At 45.0% G+C, this 18,306-nt stretch overlaps 1 protein-coding gene across 11 annotated transcripts in view; it reads left to right on the top strand.

Moving 5' to 3' along the window:
* LOC126088583 (titin) overlaps positions 1-18,306 on the top strand; it is a 1,213,778-nt gene that overhangs the window by 505,365 nt on the left and 690,107 nt on the right. For all 11 annotated transcript variants that reach the window (XR_007519972.1, XR_007519973.1, XR_007519977.1 and 8 more), the window contains exon 4: positions 16,604-16,765. Coding sequence is in view for 5 of the 11 variants with exons in the window: in XM_049906783.1 (XP_049762740.1) it covers positions 16,604-16,765 (162 nt within the window). In the remaining 6 variants the exon portion in view is untranslated. The remainder of the gene's footprint in view (positions 1-16,603; positions 16,766-18,306) is intronic.

Raw genomic sequence — 18,306 nt, 5'->3', positions numbered from 1 at the left:
CATACGGAAGGCCCGAACATTCTGAGCATGGCTTTAACATAAGCTGAAACTGGTCAGTAAACGAATGTTACAGCGACCTCGACTGTTGATTTTAACCTAAAAATACTAAACAGCATCCGTATAGACCCTCCTTTTCCTTAACTTATGCATTTTCGCTACGCATTTGACCTGTGACCTTTGGTAGGAACCACACGGCACAGAAGCAAACTTTTCGTCTAAATTACGTCCTGTATTACGCACTGTCGCTCATAAATTAGAGAAAATTTGAAATTTTTTTCGGAAAAGTTCCCAAGCACTTTTTTACTCTAGATTCTCTGTGACGTTTCTGCAGCGTAAAAGAGAATACATTAATGTATACATGCCTACGGATTCTGTGACGATGTGGTAGTATATCACTAAATATTTAAAATGGTTGCTCACCAACGGCAAACCGCACGTCGTTTCCTTTTGCGTACCGTGCGCAGTGGTCTGCGGGAGCAGTACTTATTTTCACTTGCATTCACAACGCTTCGAGTGCAAGGGTCGCTGTTACATTTACTGTAATGTGTGTACAGTTCCCTTGCGGGAGCAGCGCAGTTCAAACGCCGTGGGTGACCATCGACGGCTTGAAATCAAACTCTTTGCTGATGTAATTCACAACACACTGCCCTAGGAAACTGAGTTACACCCCCCCCCCCCCCCCCCTCAGTGAATCAAGTGGACAGAAAAAATCTAATGTTATCTATAGATACTACGTTCGCCTAAGGAGTCAATAGCATGCCTGAGAGATTACTATATCAGGTTCAAAACAGGACTAGACTATCATCCAATCAGTTTTTGTTACGTTACATTCCACAGGACTGTAAACTCTTATTGGCTCACAAAGTTTTGTCTCTCACTCTTGAATATCTTTGTTGTTTGTAGAGAAATGGGACAAACAGCGAAAATATAACCATCACGCTTGAAAGAGACTTCATCCACGGAAAAATTAAAATAAAATAAAAAAGCATCTGTTGGAAGTTTGGCGCTGCAGTTCTGTGCTGGATAATCAAAAAAATGGCTCTGAGCACTATGGGACTCAACTGCTGTGGTCATAAGTCCCCTAGAACTTAGAACTACTTAAACCTAACTAACCTAAGGACAGCACACAACACCCAGCCATCACGAGGCAGAGAAAATCCCTGACCCCGCCGGGAATCGAACCCGGGAACCCGGGCGTGGGAAGCGAGAACGCTACCGCACGACCACGAGATGCGGGCTCTGGATAATCCATTTACAGAACTGAACTGTGTGTTCCGAATCATTTGGTTCCATTGCTAGGGCATGTTATTTGTGATTCAGGTGGTCTCTCCACATTATCTTCTTGCAAGTGTTTGATGGGCGAGTTGAAGAGTGATTCTTGATGATTCTTCTCTAACACAACCTCTTGAAATTCTCCTGCGCAAACACTTAGTTGCCGACAACTTCGTCAGAGCTCTACAGGCTGTTTCGGGGCGATGTTCAATAATTCACACATGAAAAGTACAGGGCAAAAGTAGCTAAAAAGCTCCAATAAACATGGGTCCACAAATCAACCGTTGTCGAGATGCAACGCATTTCCTGGTTCGGTTATTCACAGTCTAGGAACACATGGCATCTCTAACCGTTAAAGTAGGTGTTCGAATTGTTGTCCATGTATGTGATTGCAACACAGAACTCGACTCTGAAAAGAGTTGCGAATCCTCTCAGACAGTCGGGGATTGTGTAAACGCTGGAAGGCTGCTTCAATCTGCAAGCGTAATTCCTCAGGAGAGTAGATCTCGGTAGCATAGATCAAGCTGTTACTATGACCCCACACACAAATCCATGGGATTTAAATCCGGAGACCTTGGAGGCAATGGCTTAGGCCCTCCTCTACCTATCCAGTGTTGACCATACGTCCGAGTTAGAAGCAGGCGCACTCGTAAATGAAAATGTGCTGCAGCAGCGACTTGCATGTACAACATGTTCAGGCGTTGGTTCACTGGGACATCATCATGTACATCTGGAAGTACAGTCCGCAGAAATCGCATGTACAGCTGTACAGTTAATCTCTGGGGTAGGAAGTGTGATCCAGTATGCGGTCTCTGAGCAGTCTTGCCCAGACGTTCAATGAATAACGCTACTGATGTCATGATAACGTGTTTTGCATTAGGACTGACATAGGCCAAATGTGACAGTTAGTAGTTAAAAAAACCGTCACGGGTTAATCCAGCCTCATCCGTGAACAGAATACTGCTTATAAACAGGGGATTTAGGGTAGATGTTCTTGCAATCAGTGACAGAAATTCTCTCTACGAGGGAAATCTACATTGTTGAGGTTTTGCACTCGCTGGAGATGATATAGATAGAGTACTTGCCGATGTAAAATGCGCCACACGCTGCTATGACTCAGGACACGCTCTTGGGTAGCAATCCTCCTTATTGAAGTACTCTGACATTCGTGTACAATGCGTAACACCCTTTCCTCAACATCGGATGTTATGGACCTGGATCGATCTTCTCGTATATGGTGTGCGAAACTCCCGGTTTCCTTAAGGCGCTGATGTAACGGCTAAATGTACGCCTGTTGGGCTACCTGCGGAGAGGAAAATCTTATTCATACACTTGTGCAGGCTCAACGGCAATGCCATTCCCTTTGCCATACATGAAGTGCATGTCAGCACACTCTTCATTGGTGTAACTCCTGTCCATGGTGCCTTCAGGTTCGTAACTGATTATGAGGCCTGTACGGCACAGTATCTGGAGGGGAAAAGGGAATTACTTGCACATGTGTAAACAAACAGGTAGTCGATTCTAAACCTCGAGATACCAATGTAGATACCGCGGTATCAAGGGGCGTTTACAGTTGGTTCCCAACTCGAATTAATACGATACCTTGGCAACTTTTTAGCTACTTTTAGACTGTACTTTCCATGTGTGAATTATCTGTGGCAGGTAGAACGGCCACCAGAGTGCATTAGTGTTATTAGTGTTTATTGTTGTTACCTTGAGTGTTAGGGTATGTAAGGCATGAGAACTGCGTCAGATGTTGAGTAATCACTGTGAAGACACGGAGATGCTGTGTACTCGTGTGAGACAGCGTTGTCAGCACCTGACCGTGTTTTTGAAAGGGCCTCTCGTTGTGGGGACCAATTTGGCCGTCTGATCGAATCGTGCAATATTCACATTTGTGGGGCATTCGATTGTGACTACGGTTTGATGGTGGGCTACATAGGGAAGTGAGGGCAGGCATTCGCGTCGTCTAGGTTCTGGCCAACGACGTCTGACCATCACAAGGGACGAATGCCGTATGGTGCACCAAGCACATCTGCATCTGCTGTTCATCTACATCTATATATAAATGGAGCTCTGCAAATCACACACAAGTGCCTGGCAGAGGGTTCATCGAACCACCTTCACAATAATTCTTCATTATTCCAATCTCGAACAGTGCGCGAAGAAAACGAACATCTATATCTTTCCGTGCGATTTTATTATGATCACCTTTTCTCCCTATGTAGGTCGGCGTCAACAAAATATTTTCGCATTCGGAGGAGAAAGCTAATGATCGAAATTTCGTGAGAAGATTTCGACACAACGAAAAACGCCTTTGTTTTAATGGTATCCATCTCAAATCTTGTATTATCATGTCCGTAACACTCTCTCCCCTATTTCGCGCCATAATACAAAATGTGCTGCTCTTCTTTGATCTTTCTCGAAGTACTCCGTTAATCCTATCTGGTAAGGATCCCAGATGGCGCTGCTGTACTCCAAAACAGGACGGAAAAGGTGCAGTGCGGATCTGTTACATTTCCTAAGTGTTCTGCCAAGAAGTCTTTGGTTTGCCTTCTCCACAACATTTTCTGTGTGTTCTTTCCAGTTAAGTTGTTCGTAATTGTAATTCCTAGGCTTCAGTTGAATTTACGGCGTTTAGGTTTGACTGATTTATCGTGTAATCAAAGTTTAACGGATACCTTTTAGCACTCATATGGACGACATCACACTTTTCCTTATTCAGGCGCAAATGATAAATTTTCCACCATACAGATAACTTTTATAAATCATTTTGCAATTTGTTTCGATCTTCCGATGACTTTACTAGACGATAAACGACTACATCATCTGCAAACAGCCTAAGACGGCTGCTCAGATTGTCTTCTAAGCCGTTTATATACACTCCTGGAAATTGAAATAAGAACACCGTGAATTCATTGTCCCAGGAAGGGGAAACTTTATTGACACATTCCTGGGGTCAGATACATCACATGATCACACTGACAGAACCACAGGCACATAGACACAGACAACAGAGCATGCACAATGTCGGCACTAGTACAGTGTATATCCACCTTTCGCAGCAATGCAGGCTGCTATTCTCCCATGGAGACGATCGTAGAGATGCTGGATGTAGTCCTGTGGAACGGCTTGCCATGCCATTTCCACCTGGCGCCTCAGTTGGACCAGCGTTCGTGCTGGACGTGCAGACCGCGTGAGACGACGCTTCATCCAGTCCCAAACATGCTCAATGGGGGACAGATACGGAGATCTTGCTGGCAGGGTAGTTGACTTACACCTTCTAGAGCACGTTGGGTGGCACGGGATACATGCGGACGTGCATTGTCCTGTTGAAACAGCAAGTTCCCTTGCCGGTCTAGGAATGGTAGAACGATGGGTTCGATGACGGTTTGGATGTACCGTGCACTATTCAGTGTCCCCTCGACGATCACCAGTGGTGTACGGCCAGTGTAGGAGATCGCTCCCCACACCATGATGCCGGGTGTTGGCCCTGTGTGCCTCGGTCGTATGCAGTCCTGATTGTGGCGCTCACCTGCACGGCGCCAAACACGCATACGACCATCATTGGCACCAAGGCAGAAGCGACTCTCATCGCTGAAGACGACAAGTCTCCATTCGTCCCTCCATTCACGCCTGTCGCGACACCACTGGAGGCGGGCTGCACGATGTTGGGGCGTGAGCGGAAGACGGCCTAACGGGGTGCGGGACCGTAGCCCAGCTTCATGGAGACGGTTGCGAATGGTCCTCGCCGATACCCCAGGAGCAACAGTGCCCCTAATTTGCTGGGAAGTGGCGGTGCGGTCCCCTACGGCACTGCGTAGGATCCTACGGTCTTGGCGTGCATCCGTGCGTTGCTGCGGTCCGGTCCCAGGTCGACGGGCACGTGCACCTTCCGCCGACCACTGGCGACAACATCGATGTACTGTGGAGACCTCACGCCCCACGTGTTGAGCAATTCGGCGGTACGTCCACCCGGCCTCCCGCATGCCCACTATACGCCCTCGCTCAAAGTCCGTCAACTGCACATACGGTTCACGTCCACGCTGTCGCGGCATGCTACCAGTGTTAAAGACTGCGATGGAGCTCCGTATGCCACGGCAAACTGGCTGACACTGACGGCGGCGGTGCACAAATGCTGCGCAGCTAGCGCCATTCGACGGCCAACAGCGCGGTTCCTGGTGTGTCCGCTGTGCCGTGCGTGTGATCATTGCTTGTACAGCCCTCTCGCAGTGTCCGGAGCAAGTATGGTGGGTCTGACACACCGGTGTCAATGTGTTCTTTTTTCCATTTCCAGGAGTGTAGATCAGGAACACCAGAGGGCCTGTAACAGTACCTTGTGGAACGCCAGAAATCACTTCTGTTTTACTCGATGTCTTCCCGTCAGTTACTACGAACTGTTACCTCTCTGACAGGAAATGAGTAATCCAGTAGCATAACTGATATCATATTCCATAAGCACTCAATTTCACTGCAGGCTACTTGTGTGGTACAGTTTCAAAAGACTTCTGGAAATCTAAAAATACGGAATTAATTTGAAACCCCTAGTCGATAGCACTCAGCACTTATTGCGGGTAAAGAGCTAGTTGTATTTCCCAAGAACAATGTTTTGTAAATCCGTGTTGACTGTGTGTCAGTAGATCGTTCTCTTCGAGGTAACTCACAATGTTCGAACACAACATATGTTCGAAAATCCTGGTGCATATCTAAGTTAATGATATGAGCCTGTAATTTAGTGGATTACTCTTACTACCTTTCTTGAATATTGGTATGACTTTGCAACTTTCCAGTCTTTGTGTACAGAACTTCGTCGAGCGAACGGTTGTATAGTATCGATAAGTATCGAGCTATTGCACCAGCGTACTCCGAAAGGAACCTAATTGGTATGTATTCTGGACCGGAAGACTTGTTTTTATCAAGTAATTTAAATTGCTTCACTACTCTGAGGATATCTACTTTTAAGTTACTCATGTTAGCAGCTTTTCTTAATTCGAATTCTGGAATATGCACTTCGTCTTCTTTGGTGAAGGAATTTCGGAAGGCTGTGTTTAGTAACCCTGCTTTAGCAACACTGTCGTCGATAGTATTTCCATTGCTGTCGCGAAGAGAAGGCATCGATTTTGTCTTACCACTAGCGTATTTTACATACGACAAGAATCGAGAACAAGTAACCGACACACCGCAACATTCTGTGTTGTCCTGCACCATTTGAGACTAGTTGCAGCCGGGACAGGAAATTACGGTCATATGCATAGGCCGCCGTTAACACCATAACACAAACGCCTTGTGGTAAGTTCCTATGCGACCAAACTGCTGAGTCGTCGGTTCCTAGACTTAGACACTACTTAATCTAACTTTAACTTACGCTAAGGACAAAACACACACACACACACACACACACACACACACACACACACACACACACACGCCCGAGGGAGGATTCGAACCTCCGACGGAGGGAGCCGCGCGAACCGGGAAGAGGTGTCTGAGACCGCGCGGCTCGGGAAGCGTGGACTGCTGATAAATGGCGTTGCATTGTGTTCACCAATGAATCTCGGTTCTGCATTTCCCCGGATGACCATCTTCGGCGAATGTGGCGCTGACCTGAGCAGGGATCCCATTCTTCCAACGCTTCGGGGAGGCTGTGTTATTGCTGGCATCATGGTGGTGGGCGCATCAGGTGTGCCTGCAGGTCACGACTGGTGGTGATTGTCGGAATTCTGACGGCACGTCACGCATATCCTGTGTCCCCATGTGTTACATCTCGTGTGACAGTGCCGTGGTGTCATTTTTCAATAGGACAATGCTCATGGCCACTAAGATCCACAGATCTGTCAGCGACACAACATGTGGGGCACCAGGTCGGATGTCAACATCTCAGCGCCAGTATCGAGGATATCAGGAACCAGTTACAACAGTTGTGGGCCAGCTTACCTCAGGAGACGATGCAACGGCTTTATGAGACCCTTACCAACCGAATAAGTGCACGTATCCTGGCCATAGGGGTGAAACCTCATACTGATAAGTAGTGTGCTAATATCGGCAAGCTCTATGTATATTTGAATCGATTTTTAATCACTGAAAAAACATCACGTATCCTCTCAACCCGCAAAGCTTCATTCCGTTTCCCCCTCTCCTTCTGAGTGCTTCATTTTTTTTATTAGGGAGTGTATTTTGTAAATATTTAACTTATGCAAATTTGTGGCAAGATGACTGTACTGACACTTGTTGATTAAATTTTGTTCTTAGAAGGTATAAGAGAGTAGAATAATTAATTAAACTTTGTATGTACTTCTTATTGATTAATATGTAATGACAGTATTATTTTAATGAAAATTTATATAACCCGAAATCTAATTTTCTATTAACAAAAATCAGACAAATTTCCTCCGCTATATTTTATGCAATCCTCATCCCATACTAAGTATTCCACAGTGACATATGGTGTCCGAAGAGGAATTGTCAGTATTCAGGGCTATGAAAGAAACGATCAAAAAAAAAAAATGGTTCAAATGGCTCTGAGCACTATGGGACTTAACATCCATGGTCATCAGTCCCCTAGAACTTAGAACTACTTAAACCTAACTAACCTAAGGACAGCACACAACACCCAGCCATCACGAGGCAGAGAAAATCCCTGACCCCGCCGGGAATCGAACCCGGGAAGAAACGATCATATGAAGCGACAAAGTGCAGTAAACAAGAAAGATGAGGTGCGTACCTTAAGAGCTATCAGCTCTACTTCATCTACGATAATGTGAAACAAACCTCTTGTACTCCTGTATCTTTGCTTTTCACACTTTGGGAGAAGGAAGTTTGGACCAATATACGAAAAATTTTTCTAGTGAACATGGACTCTAAAATGCATAGCATGAGAGGTATGGTTACTTGTTCAGTAGAACAGTTATCTTTCACAGTACCAAAAATGAACAGGTGTCCATAGCTCTTAAGGTGCGTATTTTAGATCGCATGTTTACTGGACGTTTTTTTCTTGTTCTGCTTAATTCTACCACTTCTCAAAATATGGAAAGCAAAGAGCTTGCGGTAGAACAAATTTGTTTCACAGTATCAAAGACGAATAACTACTCATAACTGATGAGGTATACATTTTAGATACCATGTTTACTACAATGCTTCGAATGACCATTCGTGTCATATCCCTGATTACTGACGATTTCTCCTGGGACACTCTGTGTAATGCACATTGAATTGCCAGCTGGACTGTGTAAAGACCTACAAGGAGAGTTGCTCAGAGGTGGGATCGACCTTTTGAAACTATCTGTACGGTTATGTAGGTTAAAATACCAGGAATCAAACACTGCAGCCATTTACCGTTGTGGGTCGTCACTTGAGAGCAACTGATGAAAATATTCGGAATTTCGTGTGACCCTCAGAAGTGTTAAAAAAGTTACAAGAAATACGCTGATTGTCTGGTGTAATGGAATTCATAGTTGCGTCACATGCTGGGAGTTGTGGGGACGAATCTCAAGGGATGCAGTAAATGTTTTATTTTTAAATCTTTATCGAAACGACTTTGATCATCATTTTTATTCAATTAATTGATTTAAATGTGATTTTTATTTCCATTAATTTGTAGCATCATTTTAATCGTATCAACCTCTTTATTTGCTGTAGTTTTTCGTCCTGTTATTATTTTTACAAGTGAAATCTCTGTTCCTGTGTTTTCAATTAATTTTATGTATTAGTTTCGATTTAATTTGTTTTGTTTTCTCACCTTGTTATTTTGTCCACATTATTGAGTTCATTATACCTATTTCTTGTTTTCTTTGAAGTTCCTTATGCTTATAAACCCTTCTTTCATTTACATCTTCATCTGCGTTATTTTGTCTGTAGTGCAGTAGGTATTTAGGTGATGTTTTAAGTGTTTGTATGACGATCACCATAAAAAATTGCATATCTGGTAAATAAAAATACATTTTTTACACCACTGCACAGTCAGTATGTCAATATAAATAGATTATTAGTTTTTTTTAACTGGTAGATCGGAATCAAATAATTGAATATTGTAATAGATAAATAAAATTAAATTCATATTCACAAAAATTTCAGTTGGAAAAAGAATTATTATAAATAAAGAAAACGTGAAACAAATGAAAAAAGTTCATATGGTATTAAAATAATGTGACAAAGGCGTAGAAAAAAATACAACGTTACTGAGCGTCACGCAAAATACCGATTTTCTTTTCGTAAATTACTCGCAAATGAGGGCCAGCAGGGTGTGATTCGTGGGACCTTATCCTACATCACCGTATTTTTGGTTTCAAAAAGGCGATCGCACGCCTGGTGATCTCTCCTTGTTAGCAGAATCCATATGGTAGTGCTACTTACAAGTATTAAGTTAATCTAAATGGTTACAGATTAATTTCGAGGGTTTAGAGACATAACAACGTATCTACAAAATGCATGGTATGAGATAAATGCTAAAGAAGTTCTTCGACAGTGTAAACACTATCACTGTTACTACCCAATTTCATTTTGCTGTAACCGTCATTCTTTATGGTTCTGGAAATGTATTTGCACAGACTCAGTATTTCCTCAGCTTGAACATTAAAATAACGATGAAGTAAACATGTCAAAATTGCTAGTTTTGAGGATACATTGTTGCGACCCCGTCCGAACAGGCCTCGGTAGGCCCAACAGTACCGACCGCGCTCCGTGTCATCGGCAACTGACGGGCGTCACTGGATGCGGGTATGGAGGGTCATATGGTCAGCACACCGCTCTCCAGGCCGTTGTCGGATTTCGCGATCGGAGCCGCTTTTTCTCAGTCATGTAGCTCTTCAGTTGGCTTTACAAGGTCTGAGTGACTCTACTTGCCAACGGCGCTCGACAGACCCGAGTGGTCACCCATCCAAGTCTTAGCCAAGCCCGACAGCGCTGAACTTCGGTGACCTTACGGGAACCGAGGTTACCATTGTGGCAAGGCCGTTGGCAGTTGTTATAAGTATAAACCCTCCATTAAAATCTTGTCCCTTAAGGGCAACAGTTACGACATTGTCGCTACAAGCATTGTCTACAGCCAGCCAACACAGCATTTGTCTCTTTGCAGGGATAGAAAATCTGTGGTATCGATTTCCCCATTTTTCTTCTTCTTTTTCTGGTACAATTTTGACTGCATTGAAGTTGTATCATCATCATCATCATTTAAGACTGATTATGCCTTTCAGCGTTCAGTCTGGAGCATAGCCCCCCTTATACAGTTCCTCCATGATCCCCTATTCAGTGCTAACACTGGTGCCTCTTCTGATGTTAAACCTATTACTTCAAAATCATTCTTAACCGAATCCAGGTACCTTCTCCTCGGTCTGCCCCTACTCCTCCTACCCTCTACTGCTGAATCCATGAGTCTCTTGGGTAACCTTGCTTCTCCCATGCGTCTAACATGACCCCACCATCTAAGCCTGTTCGCCCTGACTGCTACATCTATAGAGTTCATTCCCAGTTTTTCTTTGATTTCCTCATTGTGGACACCCTCCTGCCATTGTTCCTATCTACTAGTACCTGCAAATCATCCTAGCTACTTTCATATCCGTAACCTCAACCTTGTTGATAAGGTAACCTGAATCCACCCAGCTTTCGCTCCCATACAACAAAGTTGGTCGAAAGATTGAACGGTGCACAGATAACTTAGTCTTGGTACTGACTTCCTTCTTGCAGAAGAGAGTAGATCGTAGCTGAGCGCTCACTGCATTAGCTTTGCTACACCTCGCTTCCAGTTCTTTCACTATGTTGCCATCCTGTGAGAATATGCATCCTAAGTACTTGAAACCGTCCACCTGTTCTTTGTTCCTCCTATTTGGCACTCAATCCGTTTATATTTCTTTCCCACTGACATTACTTTCGTTTTGGAGATGCTAATCTTCATACCATAGTCCTTACATTTCCGATCTAGCTCTGAAATATTACTTTGCAAACTTTCAATCGAATCTGCCATCACAACTAAGTCATCCGCATATGCAAGACTGCTTATTTTGTGTTCACATATCTTAATCTCACCCAGCCAGTCTATTGTTTTCAACATATGATCCATAAATAATATGAACAACAGTGGAGACAGGTTGCAGCCTTGTCTTACCCAGGATGAAATTTTAAGTCTATGATATATAAGAATTCTGAAACACTCGTAGGGTAAAACGGGTATAATGTCTCGAAACACGTAAGAAATCTGTTCTAATTTTTAAACAGGGCAAGCATTATACTTTTTCTTCAAAAGCGGAAGTTTTTGGCAGTTGGAATAGTTTTCTGCTTGAAACGTAGCACCTACAGTGATTAGCGCAGCAAAGGCAGCAAGCAGCACATCGGGAGCCGACAATGCCACGCGACCATTGATGTGTCGCCGGCGGGGCGTGGCTCAGCGCGCTCGTTCCTAAGTGCCAGCTAATTTACAGGGTGACAGTTATTGAATTATATGAAATACAATCGTCATAACTTCTGAACGATTTGCTTTAGGACGTTCAAACAGCACTCTTGGTCGTGGGGCGTGATGGAAATTAGTATGCGCATGCATGGTTTGGTTTAGCGATGAAGCCCGCTTTCATTTGGATGGGTTCGTCAATAAGCAAAACTGGCGCATTTGGAGGACTGAGAATCCGAATTTCGCGATCGAGAAGTCACTTCACCCTCAATGGGTGTGGTGTCCAATGTCCAGTCACAGAATAATCGGTGCGATATTCCTTGATGGCACGGTGTCTATCGAACGGTACGTGAAGGTTTTGGAAGATGATTTTGTTATATAGCTAGAGAAGGCCGAAATGCACGCGTTTAACTCACGCCGTCTTGCGTTTGGTCTGAAACAGGATACGCAGTGAATGCTATAAAGAAAAGTACGTAGCTGCTGGAATACTTAACTTTAATCCATCATTGTGGTACATCGCTCTTGACGATACAAGTGAGACTCTTTAGATACATGCAATGTAATGCGAATGGCGCCTTGCTATGTCGTAGCCATGGACTTAGCTGAAGGTTATTCTAACTGTCTCTCGGCAAATGAGAGAAAGGCTTCGTCAGTGTAGTCGCTAGCAAAGTCGTCGTACAACTGGGGCGTGTGCTAGTACGTCTCTCTAGACCTGCCATGTGGTGTCGCTCGGTCTGCAATTACTGACAGTGGCGACACGCGGGTCCGACATGTACTAATGGACCGCGGCCGATTTAAAACTACCACCTAGCAAGTGTGGTGTCTGGCGGTGACACCACAGATTTCATCCCCATTATCCAAAGTATCGAAATCGATAAGACGTGGTTCATGCAAGACGGAGCTCTACCCCATACAACCGGGAGAGTGTTTGATGTCCTGGAGGAGTACTTTCGGGACCGCATTCTGGTTTTGCGGTACCAGAAGCCACTGGCATGGGCCTCGATTGGTCTCCATATTCTACGGATCTGAATACAAGCGACTTCTTTTTGTGGGGCTATATTAAAGACAAGGTGTACAGCAATAGCTCCAAAACCGTTGCTGAGATGAAACAGCCATTGCGGAGGTCATCGACAGCATCGATGTTCTGATACTTCACTGAGCCGTGCAGAATTGCGCTATTCGTGCGTCATATCATCGGCAATGTTGGCAGGCATATCGAACAAGTTATAACCTAAATCCTAATATGTGTAGTGATGTATACATGTTGAATAAAGTATGCGCGCCGTAGTTTGTAACTAATTTCCATTTTTTCATATAGTTCAATAATTGTCACCTTGCAAATAGGGTTACAGTCGGGGTGGCCCATTGATAGTGACCGGGCCAAATATCTCACGAAATAAGCATCAAACGAAAAAACTACAAAGAATGAAACTCGTCTAGCTTGAAGGGGGAAACCAGATGGCGCTATGGTTGGCCGGCTAGATGGCGGTGCCATAGGTTAAACGGATATCAACTGCGTTTTTTTTAAAATATGAAGTCCCATTTTTTATTACATATTCGTGTGGTGCGTAAAGAAATGCGAATGTTTTAGTTGGACCACTTTTTTCGCTTTGAGATAGATGGCGCTGTAATAGTCACAAACGTATAAGTACGTGGTATCACGTAACATTCCGCCAGTGCGGACGGTACTTGCTGCGTGATACATTACCCGTGTTAAAATGGATCATTTACCAATTGCGGAAAAGGTCGATATCGTGTTGATGTATGGCTATTGTGATCAAAATGCGCAACGGGCGTGTGCTATGTATGCTGCTCGGTATCCTGGACATTATCCAATTGTCCGGACCGTTCGCCGGATAGTTACGTTATTTAAGGAAACAGGAAGTGTTCAGCCACATGTGAAACGTCAACAACGACCTGCAACAAATGATGATGCCCAAGTAGGTTTTAGCTGCTAATCCGCACATCAGTAGCAGACAAATTGCGCGAGAATCGGGAATCTTAAAAACGTCGGTGTTGGGAATGCTACATCAACATCCATTGCACCAGTACCATATTTCTATGCACCAGGAATTGCATGGCGACGACTTTGAACGTCGTGTACAGTTCTGCCACTGGGCACAAGAGAAATTACGGGACGATGACAGATTTTTTGCACGCGTTCTATTTAGCGACGAAGCGTCATTCACCAACAGCGGTAACGTAAACCGGCATAATATGCACTATTGGGCAACGGAAAATTCACGATGGCAGCGACAAGTGGAACATCAGTGACCTTGGCGGGTTAATGTATGGTGCGGCGTAATGGAAGGAAGGATAACTGGCCCCCATTCTATCGATGGCAATCTAAATGGTGCAATGTATGCTGATTTCCTACGTAATGTTCTACCGATGTTACTAGAAGATGTTTCACTGCATGACAGAATGGCGATGTACTTCAACATGATGGATGTTCGGCACATAGCTCGCGTGCGGTTGAAGCGGTACTGAATAGCATATTTCATGACAGGTGGGGGTTGGTCGTCGAAGCACGTTCACCGGATCTGACGTCCCCGGATTTCTTTCTGTGGGAAAGTTGAGGGATATTTGCTCTCGTGATCCACCGACAACGCCTGACAACATGCGTCAGCGCATTGTCAATCCATGTGCGAACATTACGGAAGGCGAACTACTTGCTGTTGAGAGGAATGTCGTTAGACGCATTGCCAAATGGACTGAGGTTGGCGGACATCATTTTGAGCTTTTATTGCATTAATGTGGTATTTGCAGGTAATCACACTGTAACAGCATGCGTTCTGAGAAATGATAAGTTCACAAAGGTACGTGTATCACATTGGAACAACCGAAATAAAATGTTCAAAAATACCTACGTTCTGTATTTTAACTTAAAAAAGCTACCTATTACCAACTGTTCGTCTAAAATTGTGAGCCATCTATCACAAAGCGAAAAATGTGGTCCAACTAAAACATTCATATGTAATAAAAAGTGGGGGTCCTATTTAAAAAAACGCAGTTGATATCCGTTTGACTATGGCAGCGCCACCTCGCGGGACAACCATAGCGCCATCTGGTTTCCCCCTTCAAGCAGGACGAGTTTCGTTCTTTGTCGTTTTTTCGTTTGACGCTTATTTCGTGAGATATTTGGCCCGGTCACGATCAATGGACCACCATATATATATATATATATATATATATATATATATATATATATATATATATATATATATATATATATATATATATATATACTCCTGGAAATTGAAATAAGAACACCGTGAATTCATTGTCCCAGGAAGGGAAACTTTATTGACACATTCCTGGGGTCAGATACATCACATGATCACACTGACAGAACCACAGGCACATAGACACAGGCAACAGAGCATGCACAATGTCGCCACTAGTACAGTGTATATCCACCTTTCGCAGCAATGCAGGCTGCTATTCTCCCATGGAGACGATCGTAGAGATGCTGGATGTAGTCCTGTGGAACGGCTTGCCATGCCATTTCCACCTGGCGCCTCAGTTGGACCAGCGTTCGTGCTGGACGTGCAGACCGCGTGAGACGACGCTTCATCCAGTCCCAAACATGCTCAATGGGGGACAGATCCGGAGATCTTGCTGGCCAGGGTAGTTGACTTACACCTTCTAGAGCACGTTGGGTGGCACGGGATACATGCGGACGTGCATTGTCCTGTTGGAACAGCAAGTTCCCTTGCCGATCTAGGAATGGTAGAACGATGGGTTCGATGACGGTTTGGATGTACCGTGCACTATTCAGTGTCCCCTCGACGATCACCAGTGGTGTACGGCCAGTGTAGGAGATCGCTCCCCACACCATGATGCCGGGTGTTGGCCCTGTGTGCCTCGGTCGTATGCAGTCCTGATTGTGGCGCTCACCTGCACGGCGCCAAACACGCATACGACCATCATTGGCACCAAGGCAGAAGCGACTCTCATCGCTGAAGACGACACGTCTCCATTCGTCCCTCCATTCACGCCTGTCGCGACACCACTGGAGGCGGGCTGCACGATGTTGGGGCGTGAGCGGAAGACGGCCTAACGGTGTGCGGGACCGTAGCCCAGCTTCATGGAGACGGTTGCGAATGGTCCTCGCCGATACCCCAGGAGCAACAGTGTCCCTAATTTGCTGGGAAGTGGCGGTGCGGTCCCCTACGGCACTGCGTAGGATCCTACGGTCTTGGCGTGCATCCGTGCGTCGCTGCGGTCCGGTCCCAGGTCGGCGGGCACGTGCACCTTCCGCCGACCACTGGCGACAACATCGATGTACTGTGGAGACCTCACGCCCCACGTGTTGAGCAATTCGGCGATACGTCCACCCGGCCTCCCGCATGCCCACTATACGCCCTCGCTCAAAGTCCGTCAACTGCACATACGGTTCACGTCCACGCTGTCGCGGCATGCTACCAGTGTTAAAGACTGCGATGGAGCTCCGTATGCCACGGCAAACTGGCTGACACTGACGGCGGCGGTGCACAAATGCTGCGCAGCTAGCGCCATTCGACGGCCAACACCGCGGTTCCTGGTGTGTCCGCTGTGCCGTGCGTGTGATCATTGCTTGTACAGCCCTCTCGCAGTGTCCGGAGCAAGTATGGTGGGTCTGACACACCGGTGTCAATGTGTTCTTTTTTCCATTTCCAGAAGTGTATATATATATATATATATATATATATATATATATATATATATATATATATATATATAAAATTGAATCTGTCATAAATACTACTGTTCATATTTAGTTTTGCAAATTTGTTATGTGAATCAATACTTATTTGTTTTTGTAATTATTTTGTGTCCTGGACTCGAAAAATAAAAAATAAAAAAAATCTTGGCCCGCTCGTCGACTGGCTCCGATTTTCATAGAATCTATGGCAATTTTGATTGTGACGGAGAGCAAACTACTGACAAAGGCACGCCCCGCGGCTGTTGCAGCGACGAACGAGCAGCGCGCGGGCAGCAACGGCGCGGGCACCGGCGTCGCGACGCTGACGGCGCGCCTCGGTCGTGGGGACCTGCGGGCCACCTACCAGTGCCGCGCGCACAACGACGCTCTCAAGGAGCCGCTGACCGCCTCGCTGCGCCTGCTCGTCCACGGTGAGTACTGCTCTCTCCTCACACTGCCCGTGCTCCAGCCAGGTGCAAGGCCTGCGTCTCGTGACGTCCCAGCCTGAGTGACACGACGTTGCGGCTTCCAGTGTGAAATTTTTTGTGAGTTGGTTATAACTGAAGCGCAGCTGTTCACGGAGGTCCACTGTAGGGTGTAATTATCGTCTCGCAGGGAAAATGGTAGATAGGCTGGTGCGTTCGTGCGGAACCGATTTACGCTGGAAAAAAAATAGTTCCAGTTTTGGCCACCAGGTGCATATCTGGCGCTGTCTCTTCGACGTCTCCGGTGCTCATATTAAACAAATTATGTTAACGGTGTTTGATAATAACATCAACAGTATGCCTTTCTCACTTGTTTGGCCTTTTCAGCCCGCATCCTACTCTTAATCCATTGTGTCATTCTTGCATTCACAGCGCGTTTGCACCTTTTGGCCGAAATTTTCTTCCAGCGTAATCAGATTCCGCATTAGCACATTATAATACGAGGGCTATCCACAAAGTACATTACGTTTTGGAATTAAAAATAAATAAAGTATTGGAATTTTTTTATTATATGCAGATGAAAGCCACACTTAAATACTACTTTTCTACATAGTTGCCATTTAAATTAAGGCATTTATCGTAGCGATGGACGAGCTTGGAAATTCCTTCGTCGTAAAATTCGGCCGCCTGCGCCTTCAACCTTCTTGAAGCTGTGAATCGTCATCAAAACGCTGCATAGCCAACCACTTCTTCATTGCTGGGAATAAGTGGAAGTCGCTCGGGGCCAGGTCGGGACTGTACTGCGGATGAGGAAACAACTCCCACTTAAAAGATTCGAGAACTTCACGAGTGGCATTTGCCGTGTGGGCCCGGGCGTTGTCGTGAATCAGCAAGATCTTTGAGCCCAACTTTCCCCTGCGCTTGTTTTGTATTGCTCTTCTGAGGTTGTGCAGAGTTTGGCAATACCTTTGAGAGTTTATTGTAGTGCCTCTTTCCAGGAAATCCACAAAAATCACACCTTTTCTGTCCCAAAAGACAGTCATTACATGGTTGAAGGAGCAGGCGGCCGAATTTTACGACGAAGGAATTTCCAAGCTCGTCCATCGCTACGATAAGTGCCTTAATTTAAATGGCAACTATGTAGAAAAGTAGTATTTAAGTGTGGCTTTCATCTGTATATAATAAAAAAATTTCCAATACTTTATTTATTTTTAATTCCAAAACGTAATATACTTTGTGGATAGCCCTCGTATTACCAAGTTTCGCCTTCATACGATATTACAGCCCACACTGGATCTCTGTGAGTGGCTGCACTTTAATTATAACCACCTGATATAAATCGTCATAAATTGTGCATTTAAGCTGGTTTCATCATGTTTTAGGGAGAATATAAACTACAAGTAAACCACTCCCCCCCCCCCCCCCCAATTCATTTAAAGAATCGAACCTGCATTTACAAAACGTCATATCTCCTGAATTACGTTCAGTACAATGATACAGTTTTATAAGTAAAATCAATGGCCAGTGTGTCTGAAAAATGTGTACCC

The sequence above is a fragment of the Schistocerca cancellata genome, chromosome 6 (genome assembly GCF_023864275.1).
Source record: "Schistocerca cancellata isolate TAMUIC-IGC-003103 chromosome 6, iqSchCanc2.1, whole genome shotgun sequence".
In the NCBI taxonomy this organism is placed as follows: domain Eukaryota; kingdom Metazoa; phylum Arthropoda; class Insecta; order Orthoptera; family Acrididae; genus Schistocerca; species Schistocerca cancellata.
Note: the sequence above shows the minus strand (reverse complement) of the source record. Positions and strands in the feature narration are given on the sequence as shown.